Source organism: Colletotrichum abscissum (genome assembly GCF_030869225.1).
Source record: "Colletotrichum abscissum strain IMI 504890 chromosome Unknown Scaffold_38.1, whole genome shotgun sequence".
NCBI lineage: Eukaryota > Fungi > Ascomycota > Sordariomycetes > Glomerellales > Glomerellaceae > Colletotrichum > Colletotrichum abscissum.
Window position 1 is genome coordinate 453,417 of NW_026850298.1, and position 21,681 is coordinate 475,097.

The window sequence follows — 21,681 nt, forward strand, 5'->3', positions numbered from 1 at the left end:
AGAGGGTCGTATTTTGGTGTTTGCTTACTATTGCTTGCAGCTGCAGTGGTATCTTGTGTAATGACGGAGCTGAAGTCTGTCGATGTACCGACCTTCTGCCATGCCACTTGCATATTCAAAGATACGCCCTAAACGTCCGCATGTACGACTGAACAGTCATAGAGGGACTATACAGAATCCTCGAGTCATGAAAGAGAGGAAAACCTGTCGATATCTTGCTCATTGGAGAGGTTCTAGAGTTGAACGGCGATTGAAGATCGCCCTTCATCTCCACTTGACAAGCTCTGGAGCCCGAGGAGGCCGGAGCGCCACTCTGCCAGACCAAACTTTCAAATCCCGTGTTGTTTGGTCCCTGGCAAGCTGGCACAAGCACAGCAATCTACGACATGCTCCGGGGAGCAGGGCGAAAACTTGTCACCCGACCCCGACCCCGACCCCCGACTCCGATATTTCTCTCCGGAGGTCCAAGGCCATGCCATGGAGGTCGTAACGGCTTCCTATTTGGGTAGCGTTGCTTCAAGTCCAAGATGAAAATTACCCGCCCTTGATACGGAAATCCTCGCAACGGGGACGAAATATCTGGGTTCTTAGTAATGTTTTGCGTGTCATGAATTGGGATCGATGAATTGACTCATTTGATGGATCAGAGACTGAGAAGGATCCATCGGAAATCCGCTCGTGGGTTCTGCCAAATGCCCAAATAAGGTAATGTAAGGCACGGCAGCGTAGATACCTGAGGGGCCTATCAGGTGAAGGATTTTTCTGCTGGTCACGCTGGCGCAGTTTGAGGTTGTTTTCGAGTCAATATGCGGAGGACATCGGGAGAAGGCGGCTCTGCTGACGGGGAGCAACATCCGGAACGCTAGGGGAAGCGTGCCATGACCTCGACGACAATAATAATGCCGGCAGTACCTGAGGCTATTCATGGTGGACGATTTGTTATGCCTTACGAGGCTCCACCTTGCGTTCGCAACCCCTTTACTGCCGTGCCTGCGCAGATTTTTCACTGTCCAACGATACACTTGGTGTACAAATGCAATACCTACGATGAACAGGCATCAATGTTGCCCTTTTGCTGGACCAGCTGTCAGTATTTGATATATGTTCATCGATTCATTTGTCCAGGTGGATCGTCGTCCTGACATTGGATACATTCAATGGTGGTTGACCTTCTTCACCACGATCCACTAGGGACCGCAAGCAATGAAAGCAAAATGAAAAATCTTCAAGATGAGAATTGGGGTTCAAAAATTCCCTGGCCGGCCGAAGCCAACCAGGAGTGGTCATAGTTATAGTTTTCAACTAGCAAAAACACGATCTCGGACGAATCCTCACTGATACGCGTAAAGCCCTTGCACTCAGATGAAGAAGAAAAAGAGAAGAGAACCAGGTAAGATCGGTGGTGGGAGGCGGCCTTCTTATAGATTTTGCGAGGTGGGCGAGGTGGGCCCGCAATCAGTAAACGGTACGTACCTGAATTGGTTGCCCTGGGTGCCTTGGGGTCCCGTTTTCCAGGCAGGTATCAGCCACCAGCCTCCAGGTTCCTTCCTTTCGAATGGCTTCTGGTGAGTGCCGCAGGGGTTGCCTTCTGCACGACCCACACGCAGGGATCGACCTGCCTGCCCTGAATACCAAGGTACATACCAAGACGACCTCTCACGATGCTCTGTGAACATCGACCTGAAGGCTTCGTAAGTTTACACTCTTATACACCATGATTGCTGGTGGAAAATCTTTGGTAAGTGGATTGTTATCCCAGGATGCTGACCAGAATATCATCATCTCCAGGGCCCGAAATCATTTCTCTCCAGCCATCTGCCAACAACATGTTTCGCTGATGTCGTGGTTGTCCCCTTGGCGACCTGGCTTCATCTCATCATTCTATTGATTGGTCTCCCTCTATGTTTGCGCTCACTACGAGCTTCGGCCTCAGCTTCAGCCGGGCCGTCACACACGGCCGGGGCACCCACGGCAGGAGACAAAGTCGCGGTGTCAACATCAGCGTCAACATCGGTGCCGCCAGCAACCAAATCGACCTCGGTGGCCGTCAAGATTGCCAGCGTCATCTATTACATACTCATAGTAGCCATGCTGGCCATGGCATCACTTGAGATTGCCCGTCTCATCGTCGCTCAGCTCGGGATTGGTCTCCTTCCTTTCACATACGTTGGCATACTCGCCGCTCTGGTCCTCCACGTTGCTGCTGCGTCGACGACTACAACTTCATGGCTTGGCGGTCTGCATGTCTACAGGGGCAACACGCGGTGGCGATGGACTGTCAAGGGTGTCAACATTCTGTACTGGGTGATGTTGATGTGTGTGATGGCAATCAAGGTTGCCAGTCAGGCCATGGAACAGAACGTACTCGGAATTAGGACGGGTCAACAGGCGCAATATCCTATTTCGGATTCCATCACGGACAATGCGACCATGATAGGGGTGGAATTTGTGCTGTTGATCTTGGAGTTTTTGACTATCTAATCATATCACAGTGTAATAGAAATTCTAAGAGCTGAGAATTGGGCATCAGATGGGGAGCACACCAAACTGATCGTGCCTTGTGGTAGAAGTGGCGCCTTCCTTTGCAAAGTGACCGTGTGGCTGTGCGCGAGCCAAACAGAGCAGGCGCGGGGTCATTTTGGTGACTCACTGCATAGAAGCGCGGGATGTCCACGAGTCCTTCGTGAGGCCTTCCTTCCCTGAATGACTAGGCGTAATTTTTGCGAGAGGCATGACGTTGGTGTGAGTGGAATTTGACTTGATGTGGCAGCTAGTCCACTGAGGCCAACGAGGCCAAAAATGAGACTCCGTGAAAGTGTATTGATGGCGAAGCTTCCTCCGTTACCTCAGCAAAAAATGAACCAGGGTGATGGCGGGGTTGTGCTTTCAACCACCACATGCCAGGGGTTAGGGAGAAAAAAAAAAGATCTAACCCCTCCACGACGTTCAAGAAGAACCCCGCCTGCCGTTTCCAAAGTAATTAACCAGAATGCGCAACGCCAACGTTCTCTCGTTGGGCGCTTTTGTTAAAGAGCTGCGCTATTGCTCATCTTCAGCTTAATCGCAGTATCTAGATTCACTACTAGGGTAGACAAGATTGCGTACAGTTAGGTTTCCTCATTCACTACTAGAAAGACATACCTTAGTGAAAGGGCAGAGGGTCATCCGCCTGCCCGTACACATCATATCCAAAGCGGCATAAACACCTCACTGAATGTCTTAAATAAGAAGGCCTGCAGAAGAGACGTCTCCTGTGATGAGATGAGTGCAAGCGCCAGAGCCTTTCTTCCGTTTGACATGCGTCCATGAGTGAATGTAAGTGGACGGGAATTCGAAGCTCCAGCGCACTCCCCCCGCTACTGGCCGTGCTGCCGCTGCCGCCTTCGGCCTGGCTGGGCTGGGTTTTCTCTTCCTCGGGCTCCCCTCTGACGGTCTCTTCCCAAGTTCCTGCCCAACCACAGAGCCCCCTTGTTTTCCACAATTTGTTTCCTTCCCGACTTCAGCCAGACCGGACGGACCTCCCACTCCCCAAACTCTGTCCAAAAACTTCTTTTCCGATACCAACATCTCCGGAAAGATTACTTGTAACATCTTAAGCCGTCGTCTCGCCGCGCTCTAGATTCTTGCATCTTTACCCTTTGGCCCCGCGTTCAACATCTCAAATCTGACATCATGCCTCCTAAGAAGTGGGGTGAGTTATGCCTTGTCCCGCACTGTACCGCACCACAAACGCACACAAATAATCGTGAGAGGCAAAATGTCGCGATGATCTGTCCAGTCTGGCCAGCGCAACTGCTGCCTCTCTTCTCCCCAAACGACATACTTGCTATCCATTTAGGACTCTACTAACTTCCGTGTTCCTCACCTAGACGAAGAGAGCAGCGAAGAGGAGAGCTCCGGCCCCGCCTCCCCCATTGGCGGTGCTGTTCCTATCCGCCGCAAGTTTGAAGACGAGGAGGATGAGGATGACGTACGTTAACGAAGCTACAAGACCAACCGCGTCGCCGCTCGTACACTAACTCTTTCCATAAAGGTTCTCGACTCCTGGGATGCCGCCGAAGACTCCGAGGTAGAGCGCGAAAAGGCTAAGAAGGCCGAGGAAGCAAAGGCCAAGGCTCTCGAGGAGGCTAAGAAGAACAAGAAGACCAAGGCCGAGCGCATCGCTCAACTGAAAGAGGAGCGTGCCCGCCTCGATGCCGACGACTCTGGCGAGGAGGAGACCGAGGCTGAGCGTCGTGAGCGCCTCCGCCGCACCGAGAAGGAGTCCGACCTGAAGCACGCCGAGGATCTCTTCGGTGATATCGGAGTCCCGGCCGGTCGCAAGGCTGTCCTCGCCGGCTCTGCTGTCCAGATTGATCCCAACGACCCTACCAAGACTGCCAACATTGCCTCTATGCCGCTCTTCAACCCCGTTACCAAGACCCAGTTTGAGCACCTCCGCACCACGCTGACCCCGATTCTCGCCAACAACGCCCGCAAGGCTCACTACGGCCTCTTCCTTCAGGAGTTCTCCAAGGCCCTCGCCAAGGATCTGCCCAGCGACCAGATTAAGAAGATTGCCAGCACTCTCACTGCCCTTGGTAACGAGAAGATGAAGGAGGAGAAGGCTGCTCAGGGCGGCAACAAGAAGAGCAAGGCGGCCAAGACCAAGGTCTCCGCCGTCGTCAGCCGTGCTCCCGCAGCTGACACCGAGACCTACGAAGATGATGGTTTCGGAGAGTAAGTCGATCTCTCAAGACTGCTATCTGCCATGAAATACTGACCCTTCGCTCTTCTTAGTGATGACTTTATGTGAAGCAAAAGGCAGGGTTGCATTATTCTCCCGCGCCCAGAGCTCAGCCCGTTGTATCTCAGCGAGTCTGCTCCGTGCCAACGGATCTGGCGCGGCTTCGTACCGAAGCTTGCCACAGCGACTTGGATTCAGAGCGCAAGTGTTGCTGTCGCGGACCCCGGCTGCGTCACGATGTAGATGGGGGTTCGGCATGATGAGGGCTCGTGGGCTACTGGGACTGCCGGGAAGGCCATCTGGTTTAGACTGCGAGAGATGGCATCGGAAGTGGCGTCGCCTCAAAGCAGGAATGACGCTGATCATGGGGAAAAAAGCATTCACGGTCTAGAGGGCGAAGAGCCCAGTGCATTTCGCGCATGATATCAAAGAAGCTCCCTACAGAAGGGTAGTTGTGGACAGCGTTAAAACCTGATAGAATCGAATCATTCGAGTAAACTTGTGTCGTGCCTGTGCCATACGTCTGGAAAACTAGATAGTACGATAGGCTGGAGTACCTGTCTCTACGTCTCCAAGGATATATGTCATCTCTATGGAGCTATCCCCAAACATTACGAGTAAGTAATGGGTCACTCTCCGTTAAGAGATGTCCTACTTGTACAGAATTGCTTTCTCGACCAACTATCCACCTATCAAATCTGCTATATTCCGTAAAGGCCTTGTCGCCTACGGGCAACTGAACAGCCACCAAACCCCACCCCTCATTCACCATTTAGGTCTCAAAGAGCAATAGCACCCCCAGCTTACTTTGAAGGAATCATGGTATTCCGGTGGTTGAGCCTCACTCGACTAAAGCAGCCGCCCGCTTTCCTCTCGTCATTCCTTCTTCTCTTCCGACGAAGCCCGAGAGACAAGATATCCCGAGACCTATGGGTTTCCAAATCCAGGTATTTCCGTAGACCACCCATAGAAGGGGGAGCAGCCCTGTAGCTAGCTGTACAGCTCATGCAACCGACAACAAGGGTCCGCGGGGGAAAGCTGTGTGGAGAAGTGTAGTGTATGTTTGTGGTTGCGATATGCGTCGCCCGGGATCCTTGGCGGTACGCGAGTTTGATATTCATGCGGCGCGCGTCATGCTGCCAGCGAATGAATTTCATGCCTTGAAGTGATCTTCCGAGTGACTCACGGCGTCGAAATACGACTGTGTCCAACATGTCAACATCACGAGCGACGCGTCTTTGGTCAAATGTACATTGCCAAAAAAAAAAGGGGTATCAATTATTTTGTTGTTTGCTCTTCCCCGTATACCTCATGTTCGCCGTGTAAAACGCCTCGTCTCCTAGAGAACAATCCCAGAGAAAAAAAAAAGAAAAAGAATTGAGTGGTTTGATGGAACCCAATACCCCTTCTTTCCTCCTATGCAGAAATGTTTGCCCTTTGTATATGTACATGATGGTTGTTGTTTCCTCCCTTTGTCCATCTATGTAAGATTTGTAAAAGACAACGCCTCCCGTTTTCGAATATCATGCGCTCATTAAAAGACAGCCGTGCTCACGTAGAGGGCAGGAAAACAAGAGAAGAAGCTAGGGGGAGAGGAGAGGGAGTTGAGAGGGTAGGTTTTTAAATGACATTGCCTGCCATGCCCATAAAGAGAGCATGGACAGCCAGAGACAGAGTCCAGAAGCCGACCTTTTTCAGCCGACGAACGCGGCTTTGCTGGTCCTCAATGTCGCGTGCAAAAGCCTCGTAGGTCTCGGCCGACATGTCGTCCATGAGACCGCAATCAAAAATGGACCAGCTGCCGTCGAAATCGGTGTGGCGCTTGACAATGCGACAGTTGATCGGGATATATGTCTTCTTAGCGTTGATGTAGGCCACGATGGGGCGAACGAGCGCCTGGTTGATGTAGGAGATGTCCTTTGTGAAAAGGGGCACGGCGGCCTTGACATCGTTCATGTGGATCCGGAGATCCATAATCAAATATCTCCGGTCTTCTTCTGATGACTCGGAAGAACTGGAGGGGTCGGAAGACTCAGCGTCTATGGGATTCTCGGGGACTTCTTCGGTGAGCTCTGGTATAGCCTGGGAAAGATGGCCCTTTGTAGGTGTAGATCCCCAGAGATCCGAGGCGGAAGAACCCACGATTTTGATGTCGAGCAGATCCTTCTGGAGCAGACGCATGCGGTTGGATATCACAACGTCTTCGAGCTGGTCGTAAAGATCCGACATGGCTTTGGTGATGCCATCATCAACGTCCGCGGGGAACATGACATCTGCGACAATGTCGACGTTACCCTCGTAAATCCAGCCGAAAGGTCCCTCTACACCACGGTTGAGGTGGTCGATTTTAAGACCATCAATACGCAGGCGGCTGAACTTCTTCCAAGCTGCCGGCTCGCCTACATCCTCTGCCATGTCTCCGTTCTCGCTAGCGATAGTACCGTGTACTTGACGGGGGTGAATGGTGAACAGAGAGCCATCAAATGATCCCGACATATGGGTTGCCGATAGGAAGTCGTAAAAGAGCCACTGTTTCCTGAGCTGTGGCAATTCGCAGGAGAAGATGCTGACGGAGAATGGTCGGAAACCCTTGGGCTGGTGAACAGTAACGAGAAGATCCTCGAGTTTGAAAGAGTCGATCTCGAAATCGCCGGGCTCGTGGGTATGGCGGTAGGATAGAGGGTCGACCACCTCGTCTGACCATTGCACAGACGTGCGATCAACGACACCGCGAACGCCCTTGACCTCAACATCCTTCAGGAAACCCTTGCCGTTCCACCACTTTAAGAATGACAGTGTCACATTGACCGTTGCGATCGACACGTCGTATTGTGTGTAGTTGCCATCATCCTCTTCCAACACTTGGCCGTCCTGGTCGGGCTGGTTTCCAGTCGCAGCCATAGCCGCAGCGCTCTCGGAAGAGCCCTTGCTAACCGAAGACTTGACCTGTCCTGGTCGGCGCGACACAAAGACATTCTTGAAGCTGATCACGCCATCTCCCCACTTGGGAACAATTGCCGATTCGAAGACGACCGTGACGCCTGCAGACTCGGTCAAAGAATCGCCTACCCATTTGGCAAGGGTTTCTGTACAAAACGGTGAGCAGCTGGACATGACACAGACACAGAAGGGAGCTTACCTTGCGCAAAGACGGTGTTGATGCTGAGAATGATCAGCGAGAAAAAGGTGGTGGTACCGACCAAAATCCAGACTAGATGACCAAACAGGAACCACGAAACGAAGGCGCCCCATTCATCAATATTCCACGGCCGCATACTCCTGATAGACGCCCACTTGAATCGAACCTTCATTCGACCCAGGAAGCCGTTCGCTGCGGCCAATAGCTCATCCCGGGTGGGCCGGTGCGGCATCTTTGGAATGTGCAAATATTTCGACATGGTGGATGCGATCGATTCGGCGTCAGGGTCCGGTGCGTCTGGCTTGCCCTGCTCCCCAGCCTTGGGGATATCCTGCTTCGTCTGGGTTGTCGAGCCCTTTTCCTCCTGCTTTCCACTCTTGGAGCTATGGTGCCTCCTTTCGGCCGGGTTCATGGCGCCCCTCGAATCGGTATGTATGCCTCGTCTCCATGCTTGCTGCGCCAGTTGGTAGACATTTGACTTCTTCGTCAGACCGGCGTTCGTAGCGGATTCCGCAGCAACTGCGCAAGCTGCCGATGCTTGCGTGGGCGCGAGTTCTGTGGTAAACCCAACCAGCAGCAGTCCGCTGCCTGTATAGCTTCGTCGCGCATTGTGGATGTTCGGTCGAGGAAACGAGTGTTGTGACCCGGAGTGTATGGACCTTCTGAAGGTGTTCGGCCTAGGGAGGGAAGGGTTGACTGTAGATTGACCTGCTTTTAGACAAGTATTTCTCGTCGTCGCTGTCGTGATGGTCGTTCCTCGCAAACCCAGAGTCTGCGCCGATCCACAGGCGCAAGACCAGAAGCGACGCCCAAGAAGAGTCGACGGAGCGTTAGACATTTCACAAGCTCATTCTGTCTCTTGGTTGAACAGAGAGACAGCAACAAGAAGTAAGAACGAGGAGGGAGGAGAAACAACCCTGTTTATTTACCGCAGCAACAAATGAACCAAAGAACAACACGATCAGAGGGGTTGAAGCAAGGCAAGTATCGAGGGAGGCACGGCAAATGTTAGCACATTTCATGCGCTCATGCAGAAATGACTGAGATGCAAAGCTGGGCCAGGGAAGGGCAAGCCTGTGAAAAGTCATCCATGACGCGCTACCGCAGCTCCAGGTACCTCGCTGAACCCGGCTGGACCCGTTCCAAAGGCACCTTACGTATGGGGCGTCCGCGCTTCCAGCAGAAAAATTCAGAGGCGCATCATGGCCCGTGCCTCGAGTCTGGGCCCAATGCTGGTCCTGGACCTTCAGGCCTGTTGCTGGCTTGCTGACATAAGATCCGCAAAGGCCTAACGGTGCACGGTGCTAAAGTGCTTAGCCCATCAGCACCCCGGGGCCTTATCGTCTTATCGATAGCGAAACACAAAAATTTGGGAATTCGGCGATAAATCGATACTGGCTCACGACTGGCACCCGCCGCTTTTTTCTTCACGACCGCCTGCCCACCCCGCCAGACCGACTCGGCTCGATAGCACACAAGCCAAAGAAACATCATCACCACCGAAGCGATACATACACCCTCGATTGAATTTGTTGCCTTTCTTTTCGACTTCCTCGATATCCTTCGGTAACCGAAAACAAAAGAACCTGCCCAACATGCCTGCCCCGACCGCCAAGCAGGTAGAGGTTTCTGCCCCGCCAATCGAGGCGACCTTCCAAGAGCCTCAGCAAGACGAGGAGCTTCTCCTCGATGCGCCGACCCTGCCCGAGGAGATGGATGCGATCCTGCCCAGCGTACCGCAGAACGGAGAGGAAGGCGAGATGGTCGTCGACGAGGAGAACCGCCCGCGCTTTGCGCCCGCCAGAGACATTGTGCGACAGACCCTTTCCTGAGATCTAAGAGAACACTGGGAAAAACTAAGACGTTATTCGTGTTTCCAGGACCCCGTCACCAGAATAGAGACTCGCAAGGTCCCCGTACCTCCTCACCGTTTCACCCCGCTCAAGTCTTCTTGGCCCAAGAGTACGCTTCACAGAGTTTCCTATGTCACGGCAATGACACATCTGTTTGTTCTTACTAACATGTTCTCGCTCTACAGTCTACCCCCCGCTCGTCGAGCACCTCAAGCTCCAGGTTCGCATGAACCCCCGCCGGAAACAGGTTGAGCTCCGGACCTCGAAGCACACCACCGAGGACGGCGCCCTGCAAAAGGGCGAGGATTTCGTCAAGGCATTCACCCTGGGCTTCGACGTCGACGATGCTATTGCGCTGCTGCGTTTGGACGACCTTTACAGTAAGCCAGATCCGATCTTTCGTCCGAATACTTGGGCAGGCAGCTAACAGACTGTGTAGTCGAGACTTTTGAGATTCGCGATGTCAAGCAGGTTATGGGTAACGAGGCGCAAGGCCGTGCCATTGGTCGCATTGCAGGCAAGGACGGCAAGACAAAGTGTATGGACAAATTCCAAGTTCTCAGAGAGGCCCCCTTTTTACTAACATGAGACTTATGCAGTCGCCATCGAAAATGCCAGCAAGACCCGTATCGTCCTGGCCGACAGCAAGATCCACATCCTCGGCGCATACAAGAACATCCACATGGCTCGCGAGTCCATCGTCAGCTTGATTCTCGGAAAGCCGCCCTCCAAGGTCTACGGCAATCTGCGGACGGTCGCAGCGCGCATGAAGGAGAGATTCTAGAGAACAAAAGTAAAAAGTAAACAACAAAATTTGAGGGAAAATCCTCCTCAGCTTGGGCAAATGACAAGGACAAAAAATGAAGAAAAAGGCTTCAGGGGAGGAGAGGGAATCATGGAAGAAAAGACTTTTCGTTTTTTGGTGGGTTTAATGATTGGCATGAATGGCATCCTATCATGGACTTCTGGCGTTGTGGGCATTTTAGAGAGGTTCCAAAAACTTTTCATCCAGGACTAGGGGACAATGAAAAAGAGATTTTTAACAACATGTGATTTCATGAAAATTGAATGTGACATGTACGTGCTAGTATACAGTACTACAGGGTGATCATATATAAAGATATTCGCAAAGGGTGGGCTATTCTATATGCTTACCTGCCTACGTGGAATAGAAGCAAGAGCAAATACAAATCAAGTGGATGTTTTAAGATCACAACATCTGATCTTTGTCCATGTAGACGTGCTAAATGATGGACATTTCGATATTAATATCTGTCTTTGCGACTAACAGCAAGGCTTCCGCCGTCACTCTGCGAGATTTCAACGTTTCTTCTGGACAACCTCTATCAAGCTGTTGCCGAAAGGAGATGCTAATGGACAATTTTGCCTATCTTGCCGCCGCAAATCGTACAGGCACCATTACACAGAGGTCAAGTATGATTCAGACAACACAATCTCTCCCAAATATCGTCAATCAAGTTACAACATCATCACAACCACAGCCGAGGCACACAAAGTAAGAAATGTCCGTAATGCGTTACTCCATAGACGTCTATACGTGCCTAACCCCCCAAATCGAAGAAAGACTTTTTACATCATTGGCCACTCTACCCCGGCGGCAACCCGACTTGTCAAGCCATGCCTTTTATCCAGGCTATCTCGGACTGAACTGGCATTAAAACCTTTTTCCACTCCCCGGCTTTTCCTTGCTCCCTCCTCGTCTCTCTCCGACCTCGCCCCTGTCTCTCAGCTAAATGCTTCAAGCGTATTCAAATCTTCAGTCAAGTCACTGAAAATAAGAGGGTTCGTTGTTGTGTGCGTGTGTAATGTGGTGCTCATGTTCATTTCGAGCAAACAGGTTTATTACTCTCCGTGAGTAACCGCTTACTCCTCATCACCCTCACCCGCCTCGGGCACCTCCTCCGCCTCGTCGTCGCCGTCGAGGCCGCCAGAGGGGAGCTCGTACAGGCGGAGGATGGACTTGTTGGGGTCCTTGACGAGGATGTACTTGCCGTCCTGCTCGCGTCTGAGACACATGTCGGCAATGGTGCGGACGATACCCCAACCGTTGGACAGAGACAGGTTCATCTGGTTGGCGAAGTCGCGGGGCTTCCAGCCAACAACGCCGAGGATGACGTGCTTGTCGTTGGACTTGGGGTTGGCGCGAGAGACGAAACTATAAAAAGTGTGTTAGCATCGTGCTCGGTGGTTTAAAGGCGATCAGTTCAGAAGAGATGGAGGAAAAAACGTACCCAAGCTTCATGACGTCGGCACGGGCGAGGATGCTCTGCACCGTCCACCTGGCGAGCTTGCAAGAGTTGTTCTTCATCTCCGTGGCGACGACGGCACCGCGCTGGGAGACGAGCTTCGTCCGCCAGTCGAGGGCGCCACCGCTGCCCTGGGCCTTGTTGTCGAACTCGTTGAGCGCGTGCAGGGTGACGAGCTGGTCGTCGCCGCTGATGGCGTTCTTCTGGACGGCGTCGACCTCGGTACGGACGACGAGGTAGAAGTTGTCCTCCTCGCTGTTGGTGGAGAGGTCGAACTTGCGGTACTTGTAGGCCTTGCTGGCCGGCGGGTCCGTGTCCTCGGAGGCGTTGTAGAAGGGGTTGGCGTTGGCCATCTCGAGCTTCTGGCCCTCGCTCTCGACGACGACCTGGTTGGCAAAGTTGTGGTTGATGTAGGTGGCCTCCTCGGCCAGGGCGCCGGGCATGTTGAGGCTGTCCTTGGAGCCGTCCGAGGCGTCCATGGGGGAGTCGGCGGCGTTCTCGTTGACGGTGACCATGTCGAGCGCGGCGTTATCGCGCTTGTCGAAGAAGACCTTGTTGCCCTGCACGGAGATGACAATGTCCCAGGGGTAGACGGACCGCGGGGAGCACATGAGCATGGAGAGAATGCTGTCGGTGGCGAAGATGGAGGCCTCGTCCTTGTCGGCGAGCTCCTGGATCACAGGATCGGAAGAAGTCGTGACATTGTACGCAGCGCGGTCAATGGCGTTGAGCTTGCGCTCAAAGCCCTTGACGGCGGGCTTGTCGTAGGAACGGTCGTAGTTGTAGACGAAGCCGTAGGCGTCAATTTCCTCACCCTCGTCGGCGTCCAGGTTGAGCTTGGCGAGGCGGTTGTAATCAATCTCCTCGAGCAGCTTCCAGTCGGCCTTGATGTTGACACTGGCGTCACGGTTGCGGGCAGGCTTGTCGTAGTCCTTCCAGCCGAAGCGGCGGCCACCACGGCCACCGCCTCTTCCGCCCCGTTCAAAGCCCCCTCCGTAGCCTCCGCGGCCGCCCTGCTGGCCACCACGAGCGACGGTCGTCCGGCCACCGCGAGCGGTCTGAGCGGGACCTCCACGCTGGCCGCGGCCGCGGGTGAAGACGGCGCCACGGCCGAATCTTGTCTTGGTGCTGTCGCGGGTGTTGCTGACGACGGAAAAGGTGGACTCGTCCTCGGCGGGAGGGGCGTTGAAGGAGATGGCGTGGCCGGCACCGTAGACTTGTTGGTCTTGAAAGGAAGCGAGAGAGTTAGCGACGATGTCGTCTTCGTGGAGGGTTTCGTAGCTGAAGCTAGAGGAGGAAGGTGACGCTTACCACGGTAGTTACGGTTGTACTGCTGTCTGCCACCACGTCCGTCTCTGTCCTTGCCCTCGGAGGTCCAGTCGGCCATGCGACCAAGCTTGTCGCCCTTGGAGAAGGGCGCATAGGGGACACCGTTCAAGGTAGTCTCGGTGGTGACGGGCGGGCCCCAACCATCGCCGGCCGGGCAAGTCTCGACGAGCTTGACCCAGTCCATTTCCTGAGCCATGATGAAAATGGTTTTTCTTCCTTGGCTATTGAGGTCGAAGTCGAAATCGAAATCGGTCTAGCTGTGCGTCTTTCGGTAGGGGGAAAGGGGGGTGGCAGCAGCGCTTTCGGGCTTCTGAAAGATGGAAAAGTCGTCAAGGGTTTGGGTGGTGCACACCTCCTCTCGCCGTTGATTTTCGTCGTTCGGATTTGGTGGGGTGAACTTTGTGGGGCAGAGCGGGCAAAATTTCAAAGTCTTGTGTTTCGACACCTGGTGGCGACTGACAGCCACTCGTTTCCACGCGACGCGGGGCCACTGCCAGCCACGACCAGCTGCATCGTGGCCGCGGAACACCACCACCTTACGCCTGGTCTGCTCACAATACACAAGTCGTCGCTTAATACATCTCATAGCCTGGTTCAAAGCTCATGCTTTCACGATATTCTTTTAAGGCTTTAGAAAAATGTACATATCATTAAGGCCGTGGTATCAAAAGTAATCCCCCAAGATTCCCAGAATACGCTCCAAATGTTTCTAGTTTGGGCCTCTTCTCACACCAAGTCATGCATTCAGAGATTCACTGAATCTCCTGATGAGGTGCCCCCATCTCGTTACCCGAGTTCATGCCAGACGCTCCTAGTAGGCGTAGTTCATCATTTCCGGTCCGGAGCAGAAGACGTTCTCCAGTGCGTCACGGACCTCGAATTCCTCCATTACGGCACCAAAACTAAGTCACGATCAGTTTGAGCCACATGAGATGTGAAGAGCAGCATATATACGTACCCGTAGCATCGGACCTTGTCCTTGAGCTCGTCAGTGAGCTTCTGGAAGTCCTCGGCACGAAGCTCGTGAGCCCTGGGGTGGCCTAAGACCATGCCCCAAGCCATAACCGGCGTGACCTCCCCATCGAGGTTCAATTTCTTGCTGAGATCAAGCAAGGCCGAGAGGCTGCCTTTGCTCACTTCCCACGTCCTTTGCTGGGAGTCCAGGTCTCCGTTGACATTGCTGTACCCGAACGGAATGTCAGGTGTAAGCTCCGGGAAGGGCGCCGGGGGGCATGAGGCCATCAGCGCGTGTCCGCAGGGCTCGCCGCCCATCTCGCTTGATCTCTCCAACAGCCAAGGCATGTGATTCATGCAGGGTTTCTCGAGACTGTTACATACCCTCGATAAAATCGCACTCGTCAGCAAGCTCTTCTTCCGTTCGTTGCAATCATCGCTCACACCACCCGACTCCCGATGATGTCCAGGACTTGGTGATATGACAAGTACTTTTCACTGCGGGGGAGGTGATAGGTATGCCTTCGAGGGCGAGGGATGGTGGTTATCGTACGTTAAGACGAAGTCAATGCCCGCTTGCTCAAAGTCCACACCTCTACCAGAGCTCTGCCCTTGTCTGTTTTGTTGCAGTTGCTGGCTGCCCATCTGGGGAAGGGGAGGGGGCAGACCGTGGGGGTAAGACGGACCGTGAGACGAAGGCGACACCGACGGCGCTGTCGTCGACGTCAAAGGTGGCGTGTAGGCGTTCTGGCCGTAGCTGTGGCCCGACTGGCTGGCGCTCGATGTGTAGCCTCCGCTAGGGTTGCTGACCATATCGTCACCATAGTGAGAAAGAGGGATTCCGTTCTGGACCAGGAGCTGCTTGAGTTGCCTGTTCTCCTCGGCCACCTTGTCCTTGTCTTGCGATATGTTGCTAAAGATTTCTTTCAATCGAAGGACCTCATCTTCCAAAGCCTTGATGTACAACTCTTTTCTTTCACGATGCGTACTGTCATCTCCACCGTCAGTACCCCGATCGTTTCGCTTGATTCTCCAGCGAAATTGTTCGTCACTCACCGTTGTGCCTGTCTGTTCAATTCTTGTCGCCGAGTTAGAGCAGGTTTACTGTCGGGCTTCGGTCCTCTCCTTTTGGGTGTTTGGCCGTCTACGAATACGCATTATCAGAACAGTGTCCCTTCTGGCACGGATATATGGTCGTTCCTACCTCGCGTTGTCCTCTTTTCTGTCAGGGACTTGAGAAAGCCCAAATTCAAGGAGCTCAGGGGGCCCCGCTCCTGGTCGGAGCCAGAGCCGCCGCCACCATACTGACCCTGCGACGGCTGTTTCCCGTACTGGTCAGGCGACAACGAGGAAGCCATCGCTGCCCTCTCGTGAAGCTCGCCCACAGACTGTTTGCGTGCCGGAGACGATGACTGGTTCGGCGGAGAGCGATAAGCTGCTAAATTTCCTAGGTCAGTCATTATGTCGTTCTAGAACCATTGCAACGAAGAGAGAAAGGGCCTAAGAAGCGCAGCAATTCATGTCGTCATGTGAAAGGGGTAAACACCAAGGCTATAGCGGGGGTCTTGTCCTTACAAATACGTCTCGATTCGTGGCGTACCCGACCAGCCAGAGTAGACAATATGACTTGAAGGGCTTACCTGGGAAGATTGGATGCGCGATGGTCAGTTTCCCACTTTGACTGACAGTGCGATGCTGTGTGACGGTGGTTGTCGTCCGTTAAAGCAGGGGATGTTGCGGTGGAAAGGGATCGAGCCGTTCACGGCTGTATCATGCGCTGTGCTCTTCCGAACCACGATTATGGTTATTTGAGAAGCTCTTCTCGAATGTGAAACCCAATTCTGGCGTCCGAGCTGTCTGAGGATGCTATGCGGTTGCGACGAGGGGACGAGCAGGGCGCGGGGAGTAGATCGGTCGGGGTAGGCTGGGTAGATTAATCCGCCCTGTTTTAGAATTGTTTGACACAGTCCAGATGAAGAGGATGGATGTCGTGCGTCCGGGGGTGGTTGGACTGTTGCAGTCTGGCTTTTTCTGGCTCCGGCTCAGGTTCAGGCTCAATCAAGCAAGCTTGGGCTCACAGTTATCCTGGACCTGAGGTAATCACTGTCCGCCTAACAGCTCGGGGTTGGGGACGGGCCTGGGGTTGGTTGGGGGGTAGGGGGAGTCTGGAAATGGGTTGGAACTTTGGAAGAGGGTAGCAACAGAAAAGGGCAGACGTGATAAGGAGAGAACGGATGACGGCGGAGCGGAGAAACCACCAAGAAGGTAAGGTAGAGAGACGGGGGGCGCGTTAAGAGCCCTTGGTTCCGTCCTTTTGCTGTGGCTCTCTGCCTCTGCTGTGCTGGTGGCCAATGTTTGTCGCGAATCGAGATGACAAGAGGCAGCGCCACCGCCCTCTTCTAAGACAAGATGGCGGAACTTGGAAGTCGAGAGCAGCAGGCGAACGCGGGCGGGAGGCCAAGGCGGTCGTTGGTCCAGTCAGGTCAATCAATGAGGAAGCCCAACGAGTTTTGGTACGTCGTCTTGATGAGAGCAGCGAAAAGGATGACGGGAGGGTGAATGAATATGCGGGGTTTCAGCAGCAGCAGTACGCAGCAGTCGTACCAGTAGGTAGTAGCAGCAGCAGCCCGTCACTCGGATCGAATCGATGTTGAGCCCCTCGGTAATAATGATGGCAATGAAGGGAGAGAAAATCACAGTTCGGCTAGCTAACAATAGGCGTTCGCAACTCTGACTTGGAACTGCTTAGGTGGGCAGTCTGTTGGTCTGGTTCATAGAGGCTTCCAAAGAAGACCCCGGAGACGGATCCTTGCGACAAGGCCGAATGCCAATGGGTCCCCCCCAGTCATCAAGGCTCGAAGGTACCTTAGTTAGGTGGTACTGACTTGGCCTAGGACTTGAACGATCAAGTCTGATTTCGTTGCTTTTTCGGAATCATCGGCGGTTCCACGCACTTCTGTCCCCTTAGTTCGTCTGCCTTACCGCGAGAGAAAGAACGTCGGCTAGACTGGCAGTCTGACGAAGCTGACGAACAGAAGCCCCCTCGAGAGTCGTCACCGGATAGGGCTATGCTATGTCGAAGAGCAACTTGAGCAGCTTGCAGGGGCGAGCTCTAGCTATGGTGAGGCCGAGGAGAAGCGGCACGCGGCATAGCGAGTACTGACCGTGTGACAAATATTGGAATTTTGTGTTGGCGCCGGTACTGACATAGGCGGGGGGTAAGCAAGGCGCCTTCCGTGGACGGCGGGCGACGGTTCCTGGTCTAGACCCTTAAGCCTGCGATCCGTTGGCGGTTGAGTGAAGACCAGCAGCGGCGTGCCCGTGGCTGGCCCATCTCTCTGTCTCTCTCACGTCTCTGTCTCTGTATCCGTACTGTAATATTGGATCATAGTATTTAGTCTAGAACCCACGTACCCAAGCTATGGAATGCTCCCAGTATCGGCTTGGCTTTGTACAAACGAACGGCCCGTGGGCAGACCGAGTATGGCTGAGAAAAGGAGAGGCTTCAGAGGCTTCCAAGTTCCGCCAGAGCGCACAAAGTGCTGCACCGGACAAGCGGGGAGGAATGGAGGGGTTCCCATTCGCAGCTCCCGTTCTAGGCCAAGTTCACATCGCATTTGTGAGCGAATATTCGTCCACGGGTGCCTCAACCGTTATCCTCATTCCTCTCCGCTATTCACTTTCCGACAAAGAAAGAGTAGATAGTCTCAGTAGAGACATGCATCGAGAGCCTCGGGTGCGACATTCGGCCCTCCTTGCTGCTACTGTTGCTTCGTCTGCCTGGAATGCTTTCGTGTGGCTTGACTTGCTTGACTCGGCGTCCCATCCACCTACGCTCCAGTTCTCCTCCCAGCGCCGGCATCAGCTCCGTCTCCAAAGGACTGACAGTCCTCCAAACTCCAACCACGAGTCCCCAACTCAGACCCAGACCCTGAGACCCCTGGTGGTAGACGAGGGGCATGTTTGCTTGTTTGCTCGCTTATCAGAATTGCTCATCTTGGAATCGTCAGATTACCATGCACGAGAGCTCTCGCCAGACAAAAGTAGAAGCCCATACGTCCGTACGGAACGTGTCACAATTCTGACCCCTTGCTAGACCAACACTTCTCCATGGCAGACGCACACGTGTGAGCTTGCATTCTGCTAGCCAGCGGCGCGTCCAAAGTTTCTTGTTGCGAGGCAATCATCTAGCCTGCGAATCTCTGCGCGTAAATCCCGTCTCTCCAGTCTCCCATCCACACAGACCTCGGTCCAATGGCGGCGTCGACATCGGACGAGCCGGGAAAAAAGCCAAGAGTCCCTTAACTGGACCTCACACTCCATGGCCTATTTTGAGCATTTTGAAATCGCACATACGACTGCTTATATATGCAGCCAACCTTGACACTCGAGCACCCCTCTGTCTGTGTGCCCAGTGTGCACATCTCGTCCTATGTCGAATGAAATTCGGCACGTCGTAGGGCTTTCGGGTGCCTCAATGCTGGCACTTGGACGTCTCACTCGTCCCTTCGAGACCTTCCAGGCTCGGCCCATGTGATTAACGGCCAGGAACGTGAAATCCCTGTCTTTGAGTGGTTTGGAGGGGTTCCTCACTCGCATAATTGAGTTAAGCCCGCCGTTTGTCAGTCGGCCCACGGAGATCAATCATTGACCTCTGCCAAAAGTCCATGCCGTCATTTTAACCCGTTTAGGAACTTGGGCGGGACCGGACGTCTCTGCTAACAGAAGCCAGCCACAGTAGCATCGTGTTTCCTTTTCCCCGATTCCCATACTGTTGCAATCATATCCTGTGAGAAGATCCTCAGCCCATGATTGCCACACTTCAGAGCTTCCTCCTCGTTGGCAGCAAGGAATACGGCTGTAATTGTGCTCATCCACTGAACGCGAAGAGGAACGCGCATCTTTGAGACGAGTGAACCCCGGATCATCGCCCGCTCGTTCGAAACCTTCACCCTTGATCTGCTGGCCTAAAGGTCACGCGCGCACGCGGCTCCCTTTCGAAACATCCCTTGGTCTAGGGCAGGGTGTCTTGGGTTGTAGATCGGTTTGCCGCGCTTCGGCTCGCTCACTAGACGGCCAACCTTAATCTTTTCTTTTGGGACGTCGCCAGTTGCGAAAGAACTCAGAGTGTCATCATTTTCGTGCATCGATTCATCTTCTTACGCCTCGGTCTCGGATTCCACTAGAGTGAGCTTTGACGATTGAATACTCAACGGCCATGGCTGGCCACGGCAACGTGCTCACTCACTTCCGAGGAGCTGCCATTCTAGCTCCGTGGGTTCTTTGGTTGCTTTTGGCAGATACCGCCATCTCACTCCAGCTCCCGCTGAAATGGCTCGCTCCGGACTTCGTGTACAACTCCTCGTCACGGATCGCCGAGACAGTTTGGTACTGGATCCAGATCATCTTTGAAAGATATAATGGCGCCAACATTACATTTTCCGGCGATGCCCTTCCCCGCGGGGAGTCGGCTGTAGTAGTCGCCAACCACGTCGGATGGGCGGACTTTTACATGATCCAAGCTCTCGCGATCAAAGCCGAGATGCTAGGCCGTTGCCGTTACTTTGCCAAGATCCAGCTGCGGATAGTTCCATTTCTTGGTTGGGGTCTATGGGCGATGGGTATGCCCATGGTGAGTCGTAACTGGGCCAAAGACAAGCATGAGCTTGACAGGGCATTCTCGGGTATCGTCAATAGGCAGTGGCCGACCTGTAAGTGCATCAGTTGATAGTTTTTCCCGTTCAGGGCGGACACCTTACTGATGATGATAAATAGGGCTCATCAGCTTCAGCGAGGCCACTCGTTTCACACAGAAGAAGTATGAGCAGTCAATCGTCTGGTGCAAGGAGTCGGGTCGACCGCAGCCTATGCATTTGCTGTATCCTAGGACGAAAGGATTCATTACCACCGTCCAACACCTCAGGAAGGCGGCCCACGTGAAGGCCGTGTACGATGTGACGATTGCGTATCAGAGGGGAAAAGATTTCCATGCGGCGCCGACCATGTGGGACACTTTGAGCGTGCCCGGGTTGAGCTCTCGACTTGGATACAAGTTTCACGTCCATGTTCGCAGGTTTCCCCTCGAGACTCTACCGACGGATGACGAAAAGCTGGCAAAGTGGCTAGAGAATCTCTGGGTAGAAAAGGGGGAATGGCTGGATGTGAAGAAGGCCGAGTGGGCTTCAATGACTTGAAGCTCTTTGACACGGTTTTCACGGCCAAGCCGGGGAACCGTCTTGGGAAAGTGAAGATTGGAAACAGCATGTACTCCGTCAGTATACGCGTGACGGATAAACAGGTCGGCCACAGTATCAGGAGATGGAAAGTGCCGCATAAGGTAGTGTTTGAGGCAGTCACGTCACTCCTCCCCTTTGGAGCGGCCATATTACGGAAAGCGCTCTGCAATGGCCTTTCCATAATGTAATTAAAACTTATCAATCAATCCTGCTGCTTTCGTCTGATTCCCTGATGACTTCTACGCTTGTTCTAACGGGAAAGAGACGACTATTCTCAGATGCCGGGCATTGATATTGGTTCGCTATTCGGGCCATCACGACAGTTGCGACTACGCAACACTCTTGTGCAAAAGCTTCGTGACGAGGGCGCACGCAGAGACTTCCTTATACTCAAGATATGGGTGAATATTTTATGACAGCAAGGCTCCGTCCCGTTCCACGCAGTCGTAGATATTGTGGCACACATTCATTTCCAATGCTGGCAAGCCTTCTATCATGACCGTTGAAGTGTTGGCCAGCAGTCATTGCACAGGAATTAACTTTGCCGCTGGTCAATGAATACCTAAGTTCCAACTGACTAATGAACGTCGTTGGTTTTCTCACTTCTGCAAGGGGGCCAGTCGAACAGGACTAGGCCATTCGAATACGAACCACACAAGGATTGCTTCCCTCGCACAAAGCTAGGGAAGTTTCGTTGTATCAATGTTGTCATGTGTGATTACTACCACAGCTCCCACAGCTCCTCATATTACGTCTTAATGACGGACGATCATGCTCATTCTCGTCGGTCCAGTTAAGCCGAGACAGGCTGATGGTCTTATCTTGTTGTCGAATCATCGCCTTGCCGCTTCTGTGTCACCTCGAGCTTACCGTACGTACCCATTTCCTGAATGCCCCGGCGTTCTATTAGATGTTGCTGGATCACATGCCGCGCCTTTCGAAGGAACCCTTACATGATATCTGCATTGGCAAGTGGACTTGATCGTCTCTCGAGTATCAACGAGACATTATCAAACGTGCTCGGTGTGGTTTCGTTGTTTCCCGCCGTTGTTCATAGAGTATTCTCCAGAAGTCCTTGGTGTGAATGCATGCTGGGCTACATCTTGCGAGAAACAGACATGTCTAGATGACAAGCCCCAGGCTATAGATATCAGATATAAATGTGGACAGCCATGGT

At 53.3% G+C, this 21,681-nt stretch overlaps 9 protein-coding genes across 9 annotated transcripts; 6 read left to right on the top strand and 3 right to left on the bottom strand.

Moving 5' to 3' along the window:
• Window positions 1-1,661: 1,661 nt before the first annotated feature.
• Window positions 1,662-2,481, top strand: CABS01_12601 (uncharacterized protein; the record flags this gene model as incomplete). The annotated part of the gene is made up of 2 exons (XM_060545954.1): window positions 1,662-1,691; window positions 1,789-2,481. 2 exons carry the CDS (start codon window positions 1,662-1,664, stop codon window positions 2,479-2,481), a joined length of 723 nt encoding a protein of 240 aa, XP_060396489.1.
• A 1,191-nt stretch (window positions 2,482-3,672) lies between these two features.
• CABS01_12602 (translation initiation factor eIF3 subunit) lies at window positions 3,673-4,795 on the top strand (the record flags this gene model as incomplete). Its single annotated transcript, XM_060545955.1, has 4 exons — window positions 3,673-3,691; window positions 3,870-3,970; window positions 4,034-4,719; window positions 4,780-4,795. The coding sequence occupies 4 exons, from the start codon at window positions 3,673-3,675 to the stop codon at window positions 4,793-4,795; spliced, it is 822 nt and encodes a 273-aa protein (XP_060396490.1).
• A 1,551-nt stretch (window positions 4,796-6,346) lies between these two features.
• CABS01_12603 (uncharacterized protein) lies at window positions 6,347-8,703 on the bottom strand (the record flags this gene model as incomplete). The annotated part of the gene is made up of 2 exons (XM_060545956.1): window positions 6,347-7,812; window positions 7,866-8,703. 2 exons carry the CDS (start codon window positions 8,701-8,703, stop codon window positions 6,347-6,349), a joined length of 2,304 nt encoding a protein of 767 aa, XP_060396491.1.
• Window positions 8,704-9,220: 517 nt separating this feature from the next.
• On the top strand, window positions 9,221-10,502 carry CABS01_12604 (pre-rRNA-processing protein PNO1; the record flags this gene model as incomplete). The annotated part of the gene is made up of 5 exons (XM_060545957.1): window positions 9,221-9,676; window positions 9,746-9,827; window positions 9,904-10,098; window positions 10,158-10,256; window positions 10,318-10,502. Coding segments are annotated over 5 exons (1,017 nt in total), but the record flags the coding sequence as incomplete, so codon positions are not given.
• A 1,100-nt stretch (window positions 10,503-11,602) lies between these two features.
• CABS01_12605 (eukaryotic translation initiation factor 3 subunit D) lies at window positions 11,603-13,510 on the bottom strand (the record flags this gene model as incomplete). Its single annotated transcript, XM_060545958.1, has 3 exons — window positions 11,603-11,894; window positions 11,971-13,210; window positions 13,297-13,510. The coding sequence occupies 3 exons, from the start codon at window positions 13,508-13,510 to the stop codon at window positions 11,603-11,605; spliced, it is 1,746 nt and encodes a 581-aa protein (XP_060396493.1).
• Window positions 13,511-14,125: 615 nt separating this feature from the next.
• CABS01_12606 (BZIP-type transcription factor) lies at window positions 14,126-15,728 on the bottom strand (the record flags this gene model as incomplete). The annotated part of the gene is made up of 5 exons (XM_060545959.1): window positions 14,126-14,216; window positions 14,273-14,641; window positions 14,822-15,256; window positions 15,325-15,412; window positions 15,473-15,728. The coding sequence occupies 5 exons, from the start codon at window positions 15,726-15,728 to the stop codon at window positions 14,126-14,128; spliced, it is 1,239 nt and encodes a 412-aa protein (XP_060396494.1).
• A 949-nt stretch (window positions 15,729-16,677) lies between these two features.
• Window positions 16,678-17,421, top strand: CABS01_12607 (uncharacterized protein; the record flags this gene model as incomplete). The annotated part of the gene is made up of 2 exons (XM_060545960.1): window positions 16,678-16,781; window positions 17,307-17,421. 2 exons carry the CDS (start codon window positions 16,678-16,680, stop codon window positions 17,419-17,421), a joined length of 219 nt encoding a protein of 72 aa, XP_060396495.1.
• Window positions 17,422-17,833: 412 nt separating this feature from the next.
• On the top strand, window positions 17,834-18,364 carry CABS01_12608 (uncharacterized protein; the record flags this gene model as incomplete). The annotated part of the gene is made up of 1 exon (XM_060545961.1): window positions 17,834-18,364. One exon carries the CDS (start codon window positions 17,834-17,836, stop codon window positions 18,362-18,364), a length of 531 nt encoding a protein of 176 aa, XP_060396496.1.
• A 1,122-nt stretch (window positions 18,365-19,486) lies between these two features.
• CABS01_12609 (acyltransferase) lies at window positions 19,487-20,462 on the top strand (the record flags this gene model as incomplete). Its single annotated transcript, XM_060545962.1, has 2 exons — window positions 19,487-19,979; window positions 20,044-20,462. The coding sequence occupies 2 exons, from the start codon at window positions 19,487-19,489 to the stop codon at window positions 20,460-20,462; spliced, it is 912 nt and encodes a 303-aa protein (XP_060396497.1).
• Window positions 20,463-21,681: the final 1,219 nt, after the last annotated feature.